Raw genomic sequence first — 16,099 nt, forward strand, 5'->3', positions numbered from 1 at the left:
CGGGCGCGTGCGTGTAGGAAGCCGACCACTACGCTAAAAGCTACGACGACTACAACGGAAGCGAGTCGCTTCTATTCTCGTTGGGATTTTTTATCTCTGGGGATCTATAGATCTAGTAGTTTCGCCCAACCTCTCTAACTACATACGATACAATTTAACTTCACGGCACGGCAAAAAAGAAAGAGCTTCGCTCGTGGCCTTCCTGCCTGACGAATGCCTCCTTTCTCTTCTCTGAAGTCTACACAAACAAGTGGAGAGGCAGGATTCGAACCTACGTAGAAAAACTTCAACAGATTTACAGTCTGTCGCTTTGACCACTCGGCCACTCTCCCTTCGGGCCGAGGCCCCGGTTCTACAGAAGGAGGGAAAAAACCCGAAATAAAGCTTATTTGGGAACTAATACTATTTTTTAGCTTAGCTAGCGTTCCGCTAGTCATTCATTTAGTCAGTTCATAACAATCTCTGTACAAAGGGCAAAGCTTCTACGACAGCTCCCCCCTAGTCGCTTCTGGCGAAGCTGCGAGTTCATGAGCAGTGAATGAATGAACGAGCCATGTTCCTCAACTAAAAAAGGAGTAAGAAATAGAAAAAAAACACAATAACTTCCCACTTTGATGTCCCCGATTCTGCTAGTTTAGAAACTCAGGGGAGGGACAGGGTCGCTAGGTCAGAAAAGCGATAACTAAAATTCTCCCCAAGTAGGATTTGAACCTACGACCAGTCAGTTAACAGCCGACCGCTCTACCACTGAGCTACTGAGGAACAACGGACTTAAGTTTAAGGAAGCCGACTCTCGTTCTTTGGACACCAACCTATGACCGAACAAAAAAAGTTCGTCACTCTTTTTCACATACACCGGGAGAAAAGGTTACGATAGCAAGCCCCTCCTCGGCCGGAGAGCCTCCAGGACAAGGGGGCGGCGGTCAACCATCCACTCTCGAGATTCATATTGATCAATCGATCTCCGCGTCTGCCATTCGCTAAGTAGACTCACTCTCCCGAGGGGCAACAATTGAACTATCCTGCCAAAAAACAAGGGACCTACTTATCATCCTAGGAGTTAGCAGGTATGATTGCCTCTCTGTCTGTCTCTCCGAGTTTATACTACTAAGTAGCACTTCTGCTATTCAATCATAGAATAGATTCCGATCAAGCTGAAAGATGAAAGAAAAAAGCCCTATATATTGACATTTTTAGTAAGCTAGCGCCCTGCAATAAAAAACAGCGCTAACGAGCAAGAAAAGGCCCCTTACTATAGTATAGATAGGCTAAGGTTTGAAGCCGCTCGACCCAACAAGCACCGGCGTTCGAGCCCCTATCAGAGAAAGCCTTGGTAAAGCGCGCTAGCGCGCTTGCTCCTGGAGGTCCTCTTGCTGGGAGAACTTTATCAAAGTAACTTTCTCGCTTGTTAGTCAATCTTTGAAGCCCTACTTTCTTGATGGTTGGGATATTAAAGAAGCGCTGGTTTGGAACGGAACCCTATACAAGGGGCTTTTCCCCAACACCTATATATACAAGGTGCGTGCTGGTCTCGATCTCGCTTGGCGGTGCCCTCTCGATGATTGTTGACTCAACATTGATTTCGTGCTTGAGTTGGAGGGCCCTCCCTCCATCCATCGAGTCAAGTAATTCGCTATCGGAAATTAGCCGCCGCGTATTCATGCCATGCTTCTTGTTTCTCCGAATCGGTTCCGTCTGTCAGTCAATCAATCAAGATTCGCCATCAGAAGGGAGGGAGGGAAGAGCCTTGACTTTCGGTTAGGCCGGTCTCGTCATTCATGCAATTCCCCCGTCCATCGATCACGCGAGCATCCATCAGCACATGCGAACGAAAAAAAGCGTTCATCCTGGATTATCTCCTCAATAAAAATGTCTATCAATTGATACCTATTCATTCGGTCAAAGTCTCCACGGCGTTTTCACGCCCCTCTACTTAGAGGTGCACCATGTTGATAGGAATCGGCAAAGACCTTCTTGTACACGTCCTAGAGGGCTGCATTCATGGCAACATCACTAGTTTATCCCGAGGCATGGTATGGCTTTGTTCTTGGTGTTGTTTAATATAATAGATGTCGAGTGCCGCTTTTCCCCGTCCGAGAATCTCCTCTGCTCTAACTGGGCGAGCTATAATCCTTATGTCAGGTTGGTTGTTCAAAAGATATTTTATCTTTACCCTTCATCTTTTCGAAAGCCTAGACCCATTCTTCTGGATCTTATTAGTCCTAGGTGCAAAGCCTCTTCAAGAAAGACCTCTTTCTCCTCCATTTATCATTTTTTTGGATTGAAAGAGGGAGGATAAGCGCTATCCATTGAGTAAAGGGAGGCTTCCTACACTACAGTGATTCGGCGGTTGGTGGCCCTTCGAGAGTTGCGGGTCCTTGCCGCTGCATGAGTGGTAGCTCACGCTCAAAACTCCTCCGACACGAGTCCTAGTCGTTTGCGCTGCGGTCCGTTTTCCCGGCTTCGCTTGCGCGATTTTTTGCACTTATTTTATTATTGGTTAACCAATAATAAAATAAGTGCAAAAATCGCGCAAGCTAGCCGGGAAACGGACCGCAGCGCACGACTAGGACTCGTGTCGGAGGAGTTTTGAGCGTGAGCTACCACTCATGCAGCGGCAAGGACCCGCAACTCTCGAAGGGCCACCAACCGCCCGAATCACTGTAGTGTAGGAAAGCCTCCCTTTACTCAATGGATAGCGCTTATCCTCCCTCTTTCAATCCAAAAAAATGATAATGGAGGAGAAAGAGGTCTTTCTTGAAGAGCTTTGCACCTAGACTAATAAAGATCCAGAAGAATGGGTCTAGGCTTTCGAAAAGATGAAGGTTAAAGATAAATATCTTTTGAACAACCAACCTGACATAAGGATTATAGCTCGCCCAGTTAGAGCAGATGGGATTCTCGGACGGGGAAAAGCGGCACTCGACATCTATTCTATTAACAACACCAAGAACAAAGCATACCATGCCCTCGGGATAAACTAGTGATGATTGCCATGAATGCAGCCCTCTAGGACGTGTACAAGAAGGTCTTTGCCGATTCCTATCAACATGGTGCACCTCTAAGTAGAGGGCGTGAAAACGCCGTGGAGACTTTGACCGAATGAATAGTATCAATTGATAGACATTTTTATTGAGGAAGATAATCCAGGATGAACGCTTTTTTCGTTCGCTATGTGCTGACTGGATGCTCGCGTGATCGATGGACGGGGGAATTGCATGATGACGAGACCGGCCTAACCGAAAGTCAAGCTCTTCCTCCCTCCCTCTCTTGATGGCGAATCTTGATTGATTGACTGACAGACGGAACCGATTCGGAGAAACAAGAAGCATGGCATGAGATACGCGGCGGCTAAATTTCCGATAGCGAATTACTTGACCGATGGATGAGGGAGGGCCCTCCAACTCAGCACGAAATCAATGTTGAGTCAACAATCATCGAGAGGGGCACCGCCAGCGAGATCGAGACCAGCACGCCACCTTGTATATATAGGTTGGGGAAAAGCCCCTTCGTATAGGGTTCCGTTCCAAACCAGCGCTTCTTTAATATCCCAACCATCAAGAAGTAGGGGCTTCAAATCTTGACTAACAAGCGAGAAAGTTTACTTTGATAAAGTTCTCCCAGCAAGAGACCTCCAAGTCAAGCGCGCTAGCGCGCTTTACAAGGCTTTCTCTGATAGGGCTCGAACGCCGTTGCTTGTTTGGGTCGAGCGGCTTCAAACCTTAGCCTATCTATTATTAGTAAGGGGCCTTTTCTTGCTCGTTAGCGCTGTTTTTTTATTGCAGGGCGCTAGCTTACTAAAATGTCAATATATAGGGCTTTTTTCTTTCATCTTTCAGCTTGATCGGAATCTATTCTATGATTGAATAGCATAAGTGCTACTTAGTAGTATAAACTCGGAGAGAGACGACAGGAGGCATCATACCTGCTAACTCCTAGGATGATAAGTAGGTCCCTTGTTTTTTGGCAGGAATGTTCATTGTTGCCCCTCGGAGAGTGAGTCTACTAGCGAACTGGCAGGACGCGGAGATCGATTGATCAATATGAATCTCGAGAGTGGATGGTTGACCGCCGCCCCCTTGTCCTGGAGGCTCTCCGGCCGAGGAGGGGCTTGCTATCGAACCTTTTCTCCCGGTGTATGTGAAAAAGAGTGACGACCTTTTTTTGTTCGGTCATAGGTTGGTGTCCAAAGAACGAGAGTCGGCTTCCTTAACTTAAGTCCGTTGTTCCTCAGTAGCTCCGTGGTAGAGCGGTCGGCTGTTAACTGACTGTCGTAGGTTCAAATCCTCTGGGAGAATTTTTAGTTATCGCTTTTCTGACCTAGCGACCCCTGTCCCTCCCTGAGTTTCTAACTAGCAGAATCGTGGACATCAAAAGTGGGAAGTTTATGTGTTTTTTTTTTTATATTCTTACTCCTTTTTTAGTTGAGGAACATGGCTCGTTCTTCATTCACTTGCTCATGAACTCGCAGCTTCGCCAGAAGCGACTAGGGGGGAGCTGTCGTAGAAGCTTTGCCTTTGTACAGAGATTGTTATGAACTGACTAAAGAATGACTAGCGGAACGCTAGCTAAGCTAAAAAATAGTATTAGTTTCCCAAAATAAGCTTTATTTCGGGTTTTTTCCCTCCTTCTTAGAACCGGGGCCTCGGCCCGGAAGGGGAAGTGCCGAGTGGTCAAAAGCGACAGACTGTAAATCTGTTGAAGTTTTTCTACGTAGGTTCGAATTGCCTCTCCATTGTTTGTTGTAGACTTCAGAGAAGAGAAAGGAGGCATTCGTCAGCGCAGGAAGGCCACCGAGCGAAGCTCTTTCTTTTTGCCGTGCCGTGAAGTTAAATTGTATCGTATGTTAGTTAGAGAGGTTGGCGAACTACTATGATCTATAGATCCCCAGAGATTAAAAAAGCCCAACGAGAATAGAAGCGACTCGCTTCCGTTGTAGTCGTCGTAGTCTTTTAGCGTAGTGGTCTGCTTCCTACACCACGCGCCCGCCAGAATGCCTCCTGGTTCTGGACGAAGCCAAGCCGATACATACGATAGGCGAGGGAAAGACCCCCATTTCATAGCGCCTGGGGAACGCTAGTTTGATCGAGGATTGGAGAGGAGAGGTGGAAAGTAAAGGCTCGGGATGGATTTAGGAGTCTTGTGCGAGCCGTATGCGGTGAGAGTCGCACGTACGGTAACGAGGGGGTTCGCGTCTTACGTGTAGTGTGGTGGTTGGGCCTACCCACCCTATTTGTTCAATGATCTATGGGTCTACTGGAGCTACCCACTTCGATCATTAGCCAAGATTTTGACCGGATACGAAATAACTGGTGCTCGATCTAGTGGTATTTTATGGGGATTCTATCTATCGCTGTAGGACCCTATTCAAGATCACTGCAGTTCCTTTTCGGGCGGCTGTAGAACGGACGGCCGCCTATAGGTGGTAGGGTAGGTGGGTGGTACCGCTCAGATTGCGGCCAATCTTCTAACCGCGCGGGCCGGGCTTTAGAGCGCGTGAACTCATCACTATCTCGTAAGCGTTTGAGACCATAGCTGTTAAACGAAGCGCCGCTTTCTCTGTAGTGTTGTCACACAGCTGCCCCGCCTAGAAGAGCCACTCGCTCTGTAGTGTTGTCCCAATAAGCACGCCGCCCGCCACTGCTGATTTGGTATTCTGACCTGTTTGCTGAGTTTTGTAAGGTTCACATACTCCCGGAGAAGGTAGCTTGCTAGGTATTCCACTTTATTTGTGGGATACCCTTGTGGAGATTCACCCTAATTACCTAATTGATTATAATGTGGACCTAATTACCTAATTGATTACAACCACCTAATTGATTATAAAATATTACCTTTGAATATGTGATCTTGGACCTCTCTTTGTTGCCTTACGGTATTACGGTATTACGGTCATGTCCCGCAAATGTGGGGATACACTTAGCAAAGACCCTTCGGTTAAACCATCATGTCCCTATAAGATAAATCCTAGTCCCTCGATGTTGCCTTCGAAATATGATTTTGTCCCTCGATGTCCCGTCGTTGTAGCCTACGGTTAAATGATGATCGCCCCTTCGAATGCTAAGGTATCCTTACAAATGTTGCCTTCAATGACCAATCGATGACCCTACGATGACCCTTTTACCTCCAAAGGATAAAACTACTTACTCCTCAATAGTAAGGACAGTTTTACCCTCATAAGGATAGGAAATGCCCATAAAGACCTTGGGTAGGTATAACTCTTAATTGCTGGCTCACAACCTAAAACATTTTTCATACCTCACACTTTGCAAATACTAGAAAATCACCACTTGGTATACATTCGTACTAGAATCATTGCCAAGTTATATTTTTCTAAACCGCTTTCAAAATTAAACGAGATAAATACTTTGTATACATTCGTACAAGAATCATTACAAAGTTAAACTCTCTTTTTAAAACATTTTTTAAGCAATTCACAAACACTTTTTTTTCAGACAAACATAAGTGATCAAGCAATTAAGAGCCCATGGATAACCATGGATACAAAGGGTGCTAACACCTTCCCTTTGTATAACGTACCTCCCGAACCCAAAAATCTAGTTAAGGTCTTTCCTGTTCTTTTCCACCTTTCCTTATTGGATAAAAGAAAAGTCGGTGGCGACTCTTGCTATCCGCGACATTTGCTTTCCAAAGCAAAAACACTCAAAGTCAGTTCACCGTATGACAACCGTGAACATCGTTGGTCTTGTGATTGATCCAACAGTCAGATCTACTTGTATGACGCCTAGAGTCTGCTCTATCTTATCCTCATAGTTCGACAATACCATATTGTGAGGTTTAACATCAGTATCGAACATACCTATCTTTTTTAACATGAACTGAGGCATCAGATTGACTGTTGCTCCTCCGTCCACCAGAACTTTGTTCACCCCCACATGTTCAACTTTAGCTCTAATGTATTGGGGCTTGAGATGGTTCTGCATCCCTTGGTGAGGCCTTTCAAAAAGAGCATTCTGCTCTTCGACAACACCGTTGCTGAAAACATAGTAACACATAGGTTTATGCTTTGCAATCTCCATAACATCTGCTTCCTCATTGTCTTCAATCTCTGTCTCCTGATTATATTCGTATGGCAGAACTGATACCATATTGCAATTTATATTAACAAATGACACTCCGTCGGACTCAAAGTCGTCAGTGAGCATTTCTTCCTCTCTTATTTGTTCCTCCTGAACTTTTTGATTCGTGTTTTTGTTTTCATCTGAAAACAACTTCCTTCCTACAGGGGGTTTGGTCGAATTTGTAACATTTAAGGGGACTTTGCTGTTGGTGGATTCTCCAATCTCCCTCGAAGTCATCTCTCTTTCAGCCTTCCTCAACCTTTGATATCTTCTCCACTGGGACCTTGACATGGGATTATTTCCTTTGTAGTTCTCCAGTTTGATAGCCTCTCTCTTAGATGCCTGGAACTGTTTTCTATAAGCCCAAGAGGTTCTTCCTTCATCCTCAAAACTTTTCCACTTTCCCTTCTTTGACCCCACCTGAGTCCATTTGTCCTCAGGGACTTCTGCAGGAAGCTTAAACATAACTCTTTTCGCCCTTGGGTGAGGGCTGTCTTGCCTCATAGGAACTCCCCACTTGTCAAATATATACATATTCGGGTTACCTTCGTGTCCATCCCAACCTTGGTTGGATGGAATTCTTTCAAACGCTTCAGCCAGTTCCCTGTTGTAAACTGCCCCACATCTGGGACACATCACGTATTCTGTTTCGTACTTGTGGCAACGCACAATAAAACCAAGAAGGCTTTCTCCAGGCTTGGGATACACCTTCAGTAGTTAGCTTTCCTTTCTCTAATTTCTCTCAGTCTCAGTTCGTTGCCATCTTTCATAGTCCTCAGCCACCCTTCGACACATCATGATGATACACCTTGGGTACAACAACATGTCAGAATTTCTTTTGTGACACCTCCAAAGGTATTCACGTAGGCTCTCATTGGCTTTGGGATAGCCAAACTGCATTCCCTCTTGATCTATCTTCAGACACCTATCCACTTCCTCCATCTCTTGGGGGGGGGGTGGTTCAGATCCACCATGTTGACACCTAGATTGGCGCCATCAGCGATTGAAATTTCCTCAAATTTCTTCCTTAGGCCCTTAGTAGCCTCAATTGCCTTCCCATTAAGACCTTCAGTGGCCTTTGGTTCGACATCAGCAACCTATTCACCTTTGACAGAAATTTCAAAGGGAACATCATTATTTAGGCCATCAGTAGCCTGCTTTCCATCTAGCACATAACCTTCAGTTCCTGTTTCCTTCACAGCCTCCACTTCCACCATGTCAATCATGTCGATTTCGACAGGTTCAGCATAATTTGTGTCAGCAATGTTGAGGGGGTCAACGTCAATCTTCATCTGGTTTTTTCCCTTGTTAGTGAACTTGAGGCGGCCATCCTTAATTGCATTCTGAATAAGATCCCTGAAAAGAAAGCATTGTGAGGTTTTATGGCCTAATAAATTGGGATATTTACAGAAGCCTCTTTTCTTCCGTTGTTCTAACGAAGGAATTTTGGTATTAGGAGGTACTATCATTTTGCCATCTTTTACTAATAAATCGAAGATTTCATCATATTTGGTAACATCAAATGTGTAAGTCTTTTTAGGAAATCTATCATTCTTTTCAGTTTCGATAGGGTTCCTGCCATTCGAAGGTGTAAGTAATTGTAACACCTCAAAATTTACCCTCCTCTTCTTGGGACTAGTTTGACACATTGCATTTCATATTTTAGAGCATTAGGCATTTCATTTTTGCATATCATCTGAAAATAAGAAAGTCATCCTCCAGAGTCTTTTCAAAAGATGGAGAAGTTACATGATTCAAGCCTGAGGGTTTCTATGAATTGATGATCAACCATCTGAGGGTTTGCACTTCAGTTAGGATTTCTTGGTTCTTCAAGGGTATTGAGAATTATCTTGTTTGAAAGGATATATTACCATCATCATGGTCATGTCATCATCAAGGATTTCATTGTGCATTCTCAAGTTCCTTTGGATTAGGGTTCTGACCTCTGGTCAACCCTAATCAATGCAATTCTTCCAATCAGGGCTTCTCAAGGAGATGAGTTGTTTTCTTGGGATGAGGATCATATGATTGTTATGAGGAGCTTACATGAGCTAGGGTTTCATTTTTGAGCAATTTCCCCAAGTGGCAGAGGCTCAAGCTGATCAGGGCATTTCAAGGTCATCTGAGGACCAAAAAGTCAACTGTGCAGTCAACTGAGGGCTATGAGGTGGGGAGATGAATTTAAACACCTCAATCATGTTCAAAAGAGGTCCATTTGTCATTCTAAACATCTATCTTGAAGATTTTGAGGTCATGGCAAAAGTTTCCAAAAATGGAAAGTGACCTGTAATTTCAAATTTCCAAAAATGGCAAGTTTCTGGTCCACATTCAACTTGACTTATCAACATCAAAGAAGTTTCAAATGGATTTTTGATGAACATGAAAGTTGAAGATCTTTGTCTCCCCTTTCCAAAAAGTCCTATTTCATGTTCATATGATGATTGGTTGAGAAGTTATTGCCAAATGATCACAAAGTATACATGGAAGTTCAAAGTGACATAACTTTTGATACAAAACTCCAATTTGGTCCATTCTTTTTGCAAAATACTCTTCATGACCAAGACATTCCAAATCAACATTTACCATGCATGGAAGAAGTTCATATGATAATCATTTCTCACATGTGTATTTTGGAGGGAAATCTCACAATTCAAATTTGGTTCAAGATACAAGCAAAATACCACTTCCATCATGTTTATTGGTTGGTTTTAAGTGAAGATGAAGCTTGCATGGGCACTGTTCACGTGTGGATTGGCCATGCTAAGCTCATTTGCAAATTTGCACATTACTTCATAATTCACTAATCATGATTAACCAAGGCCTAAGTGGATCAGCATTGTGATTAACACATCATATAAATAGCCAAACCCTAGTTGTAACAACCATAACTAACTTTTCAGATCCAAAATCAAGAAACTCTCTATTTTTTCTCTCTCTTCGAATTTGCTAATTTCTCCACATAAACACCAAATTTCTTTGCATAATCTTGATCATCATCCTTCATTGATCAAGATTCAACCATTACTTTGTGGAATTCAGTCCAAATTCGAGCTATTCAAGTGCATGAACATGGAGATGGAAGTTTGAAATTGAGCAAGATCTAAGAGGATTCAAGTGTTGCTTCTTATTTAAAGCTTCAAAAGAGGTGCAAGGGAAAAGATCTGGAGCAGATGAGATCTCGAGGACGCGATTTCAACAGCTTCCATTTCAAGTAAGTGAAAATTTCGATCTCTCTTTGGATGTTTTATGATCATGAACATGTAGATCTTGCTTCGTAGATGATGCTGATATGTTTAGATTTGAAAACGGTTAAGAATTGAGGAAGTTATGTGAAATGTAAGTTTTGGTCATCAAAATGTTTGCCTTCGATCCATGAAATCTAGAGAGAGTTAGAGTGAATTGATAGCATATTTGAGATGTACGTTGCAAGAGGATTCCATTGATGTATGGTTTCTGCATTTCTGCACTTTTGCACGGCGGCGCCGCCGCCTGCATGGCCGGAGAAGATGACCAGCGCCGCCGTCTGGTTTTGCTAGGGTTTGTCCAGCGTGTGTGCCATGTGAGCGCATGCCTGTCCATTTGATTGGCCTTGGTTGTTTGACCACTCCACGTGTTTCTTTGACCTGCTGTGTGGCTACTGAGTCACTTAAGTGAAACACAGCGTTTCACATGCGCCTTTGATGATTCATGCGTGTGTTCGATTCTCTGTTTGTGCATAATGCTGATTTAATTCAAATTTTGTTTTCCCTCCATATTTTCCATATTATTTCATATTATTTTGTCATTTTTGTTTTAATCATTAAAAATAGAAAAATAGTCCAAATCAAGTCCAATTTTTTTTCATAGATTTGTTTTAATGTCTAGTTTTTTATAGCATTATTTCCATGAATTGTTGAGTGCTGGATTTTTATGTGTGATTTTTGAATGAACATGGTGATATTTTTACATGTTGTGATCAATGCCTTGTGAAATGCTCATTGTTGATTTAATTGATCTGAATTTTTGTGTGCTTAATCTCCATATGTGATTTGAATTTTTGGAATTGGTTTGGAATTTTTCTCATATGCCATCACTGTTTTGGACACATGAAGATATAATGTGACAATTTGTTTCACATTTTTGGCATTCATTTTGTGCATTTTTGTTCACCTATCATTTGAGCTCTTCTGGATCTAATTTTTTGCATGATGTTTGTTTATAACATGAGTAGCTTACATAAAAAATCTCAAGGCCATTGGATGCATTTCTGTTTTGATTTAGATTTTCTAGTTTGGTTGTCCATTTTGTGCATATTTGCTTGCCTTTGCTTTACATTGATCATTTAAGCTACTTGCCTTGTGCATTGATGTTGGTCCTTTTGAGGACTTTTTATTGAATGTTTGAATGTGCAATATGCAAAAGATTGACTTCTGTTTTAATCATTTGGTATGGTTTTGGACCTAGTATTTGTACTAGTGTTTTGTACATGAACTAACCTTGACTTGTGTTTCAGGTTTGGACACTTATCATTAATGGTGAGTTGCTCACCTTTTGAGATGCAAATTGGATTGTGTTCTGACTTCTTTGTGTTTTTTAGGGTTCTAATTGATAGGTTTGAGCTCATTTGAGTGCTTGAGCATTGTTCCTTGAGTTGTGTGCAGTTGGATAGTTTCACTGTTTGTTTTCTGATTGGTTGTTTGAGATACTAACTGGTTAGCTTTTGTACAGGTACATTAGTTGCTTGCTTTTAGCTCTTGCTTGAGCTTTGGATTGTGGTTGATACACCACTTAGGTAATTACCTTCTTACTCCATGTAGTCTGGAAGTCCTGTCACCTTTTTGGCAAGCATTTTGCTGGAAGTCCTCCTTAAGAGGCTCTGTTTGTGTTTGTTTACAGTTTGTGCCAAAGACCTCCAAGTGAGGCATGTTACTTCATAAGTCCTCCTAAGTGAAGAGGCAATTGACGGATAAAAGGGATTAGCAATCAATCCCCCGTTATTCAGTGAGTCGTTCATTATGCTCGCACTACGTGCTGATGCTTCTGAACATGAACCCAAGATCATTGTCCAGTGTTTGTCAAGTGGAATATGATCCCTCTTTCTGAATCCCCACGCTTTCTTTGATTTGAGCTCACCCTGGCCAGGGTTAAGAGCATGAGGTCTCATCCTCATTTCCATTTTAATCAGCTTCACCCTAACTCTCAATGTTAGTGGTTAAGAGCTACAGGTTACCCATCACAATTTGGCTTGTTTGTCGAGGTTGATATGACCCCTCTTGAATAAAGCCTACCCATTGTTTGGGCCTCTTGTATGGATATAGTGAGTGATGCTTGTTCACTTGTGTTGATGTTTATTTGCTGTTTGAGTTGGATCGCTTCCAAAGCGAGTTAAGTTCTTGTTAGAGACCTCAACCTAGGGATATTTGTTTGCATGACAACTATTAGGCTCGAGCTCTAGTCTCCCTATTTAGTTTGTTATTACCCTGGTCTCTGGTTAGGAGAGTGTTGTACCCCTGTTAAGGGGAACTACGTCGCCCTGATTCTCATACCAGATGAGATACGTAGGCAGGAGATTGAGCGAAATCTCTCCCGGCACCCTTTTTCTTTTTGTGTGTGTTCACCCGTCATTGGGTTACTCATTTGGGGTTCATTCTGATAACCTTTTTCTTTGGTGTTCACGGGTTAGCGATTGCTTGTTGTTAGGAGTCGGATATAAGCCCATGTATTGGCATTCTGTTTCCTTTTGTTTGGTTGTTGTTAGGAGTCGGATGTAAGCCCATGTATTAGCATTCTGTTTCCTTTTGTTTGGTTGTTGTTAGGAGTCGGATATAAGTCCATATATTGGCATTCAGTTTCAGTGTTTGTGTTGTTTGTTTGGAGTCGGATATAAGCCCATGTATTGGCATTCTGTTTCCTTTTGAGTGTTTCTTTTGACGTCTCAGCGTCTCTTTTTGGTGTTTTGTTTCGGCGTGCGTTAGCCGAGCTACGAGTGCTCTGATTCTTCTCTGGATAGAGAAGATACGTAGGCATAGGATGCGATATCCTAGCGAGCATGTCTCCCTTTTCCCCGAACTACATTGACTCTGATGTTTGTTTCTGACAAACTACATAGGCCCAGGATGCGACATCCTGCCGAGTCCCTTCCTCCATCTTCTTTCACCTGTTTTATCATTCCAGTTTGTGCAATTTCTTTGAGCAGTTTATTAGCAACCTTATTCTTTTCTTTTCCTATTCTTTTGAGCGTGGATCCCGTCGAGTACGGCGAACGTGAGGGGTGTTAATACCTTCCCCTTGCGTAATCGAATCCCGTACCTTGTAATCTCTGGTCGTAAGACCATTCCTTTCCCTTTCTTAGGTTAGTCCTGCGCTTCCTTTCTGTCATAGGATGAATAGCGTCGGTGGCGGCTTTGTAAACTGTTTTTTTTCCGCCGGTTGTTTTTCGCGTTGCGACAGTAATTTACAAGCATAAGGTGGTGCTTCTTTTAATTAAGCCAAATCTACTTCGAATTCCTCGAGACCATAAGGGTCATTAGAGATTTCAGACTCCTCATCTTCGACTTCGACATAAGCAACCCTTTCTTTCTTATAATTCTTATTCGCTCTGGCCTTTTCAGCTTTTAAACGTTCGACCTGTCGAACCCTGTCTGCTAATTGGGTCATATCTCTTAGATACTGGGTATCTAACTTTTTCCTAATGGAATAGTCTAGCCCTCAAGCGGCCATTTCGACCAATTCATGTTCAGGCACCACTGTAAAGCATCTAGATTTCAACAAACGGAACCTATTCAGATAATCATCTATAGGTTCAGTGAATTTTCTTTTAATACTGGCTAATTCCTTAAGACTTATCTTAGTTTGGCCCATGTAGAATTGTTCATGAAATAATCTCTCAAAATAAGGCCAAGTATCTATGGAATGTGGTGGCAAAGTTGTAAACCACGTGGAGGCATTCTTCGTTAAAGAACTGGGGAAATATTTCATTCTTAGGTTCTCACTGTTCGCCAAATCCCCTGCCTCAGTCATGTATCTGGCTATGTGTTATGTAGTGGATTCACTAGCGTCTCCTGAGAATTTGGTGAACTTAGGGATTTTACAACCCCTTGGTAATTCAGTTTGTAGGACGTATTCTGATAAAGGAGAGGTATAATTTGGCCGTCGAAGTCCTGTATTCAGACCATTCTGGGCCATGATTCTCTCTATCATAGTAGTTAAGTTATTTTCCATCATGTTTTCTTGCCTAACCCTATGAATTACTTCGTCTGCATCCTGGTTTCTCTTAACCATCATTACTCTCCTAGGTTGTTCTTCAGGGACTTCCTGTCGAACTGGCTGTTGTTCTAATCTTGCCCCCATGACCCTTTCGTCAGGCGCTTGTCTAGGTGGTCGAACCTGATTTATAGTTGGTTCTTCTTTCTGGATTATAACTTGGTTTGGCCTGCGTCGAACAGAGGACTGAGGGGCACCTAGGAAATCTGCTATGCGTCCCATCTACGCTGACAGTTGTTGGTATGTTTGGGCATTATCATTGTTAGTCCTATTTACATTCTGTATTAGGGGAGAAAAAATGGTATTCATTTCTCTGGCAAGAACTCCTACCATATCATGGTTACGAAAGGCTGCCTGGTTATTTGTTGTAAGGGTAGGAAATAGGGTGGATAATCCTTGTGATTGGGTATTTTGACCTACATGGTTCATGCCAGAACCAGAATTTTGAATTGGCGAAATAACCTTATTATAGGGTTGAGTATATATGGAAGTAGTATTTTGAAGTCCTGCCATGGAAGTAAATGGCATTCCATATGGGTATTCTCTTCGAGGCCTAAAATTCTCAAATCCCGGTGGCCCAAGGGTAGTAGGTGTAGGTTGGGTTCCGACAATTGTCGAATTATTTAAGGCCATGGATCCAGATGTTGGTATGGCCTGTGTACTAGGGATCTCAGTGGATGCATCAATCGAACTTGTTCCGACTGTGCCTGTTCCCTGGGGGGGAAATTGTTCCCCTTGACTAGTTGTATTAACCATCTTTTTTGTGTGTTTTCTTTTGGTTATAGGTTGCGAATTGTTGGCTATCTTACCACTTCTAAGGTTCATGCAACACTATGATTTTTTAACTCAAAAGAATAACAATAATTTTGTATTATAAAAGTAAAGCAAACTATTATAATTAACAGTTCTTTTGACACTGTCCCACTGGGCGTGCCAATTTGTTTACCAGTAATTTCTGACAAACAATCGCTAGTCCTCCAATATTATTAATCTTGGTAACTTACAGGATCGACTAGATTGATCCTAGGACATGTGTCTCAAGAACTAGTGTTATGGTGATTTGGTTCATGATTAAGTTTGCTTCTGGTTTATGAATGGTAATTAGGTTCTTTATCTAGCGTTAATGGTACAAAGTAAAGAGTGTTTCGACAATAACTCTAAACGAAATCTAAAGGCTCATGACTTTAAAGATAAAGGACAAATGGCAGTAATTCTATAAAAAGGGGATTTTTTAAGATAACAAAGGTAATTGGCAAAAGTAAAGATAAACAACTTGAAGTAAAAGGTTTTAAGTTTGAAAAAGTGCTGGAAATAAAGGTTTGGCGAAATGTAAATGCAAAGGTAAAAAGCAATAATGAAAGACTTTGAGGATAAAGGCAATTCGACAGAAGGCTTAAATAGAAATAAAGACAGTAAATGGTTTAATTTAAGTAACTTGCATTAAAAAGATAACATGAAATGTAATCATGGTGTTCTTCATACATACATTTTCAGCAAAGACTCGTTTCTCTCGCTTCGGTACTTTGAGTATTTTTAGTGAATTTTGTATATCAGTTTGAACACACGAAATCTAAAAACTAAGACTCCTATTTATAATAATTCGACCCTAACGGTCTCTACACATATGATTGCCATGTTCGACGTTTTCAAGCGCTGCATGTCTTAGATGCTTCCACGCGTTCACCTGACGAAACACTTCGTTTGAATTTCAAATCTTTCCCGCTCGAAGCTTCGAATCTGCCAAACGCCGATGTCGAAGAGAAATTATGGAGATC

General features: G+C 42.2%; 1 protein-coding gene and 1 non-coding gene across 2 annotated transcripts; both read right to left on the reverse strand.

Moving 5' to 3' along the window:
- Positions 1-690: 690 nt before the first annotated feature.
- On the reverse strand, positions 691-762 carry TRNAN-GUU (transfer RNA asparagine (anticodon GUU)). Its single transcript has one exon. It is a non-coding gene; the product is annotated as a tRNA-Asn (tRNA).
- Positions 763-8,179: 7,417 nt separating this feature from the next.
- LOC127115041 (uncharacterized) lies at positions 8,180-14,081 on the reverse strand. Its single transcript, XM_051046719.1, has 2 exons — positions 13,840-14,081; positions 8,180-8,657 (listed from the first exon to the last, which is right to left on the reverse strand). The coding sequence occupies exons 1-2, from the start codon at positions 14,079-14,081 to the stop codon at positions 8,180-8,182; spliced, it is 720 nt and encodes a 239-aa protein (XP_050902676.1).
- Positions 14,082-16,099: the final 2,018 nt, after the last annotated feature.

Source organism: Lathyrus oleraceus, unplaced genomic scaffold (assembly GCF_024323335.1).
Source record: "Lathyrus oleraceus cultivar Zhongwan6 unplaced genomic scaffold, CAAS_Psat_ZW6_1.0 chrUn0899, whole genome shotgun sequence".
Lineage (NCBI taxonomy): Eukaryota > Viridiplantae > Streptophyta > Magnoliopsida > Fabales > Fabaceae > Lathyrus > Lathyrus oleraceus.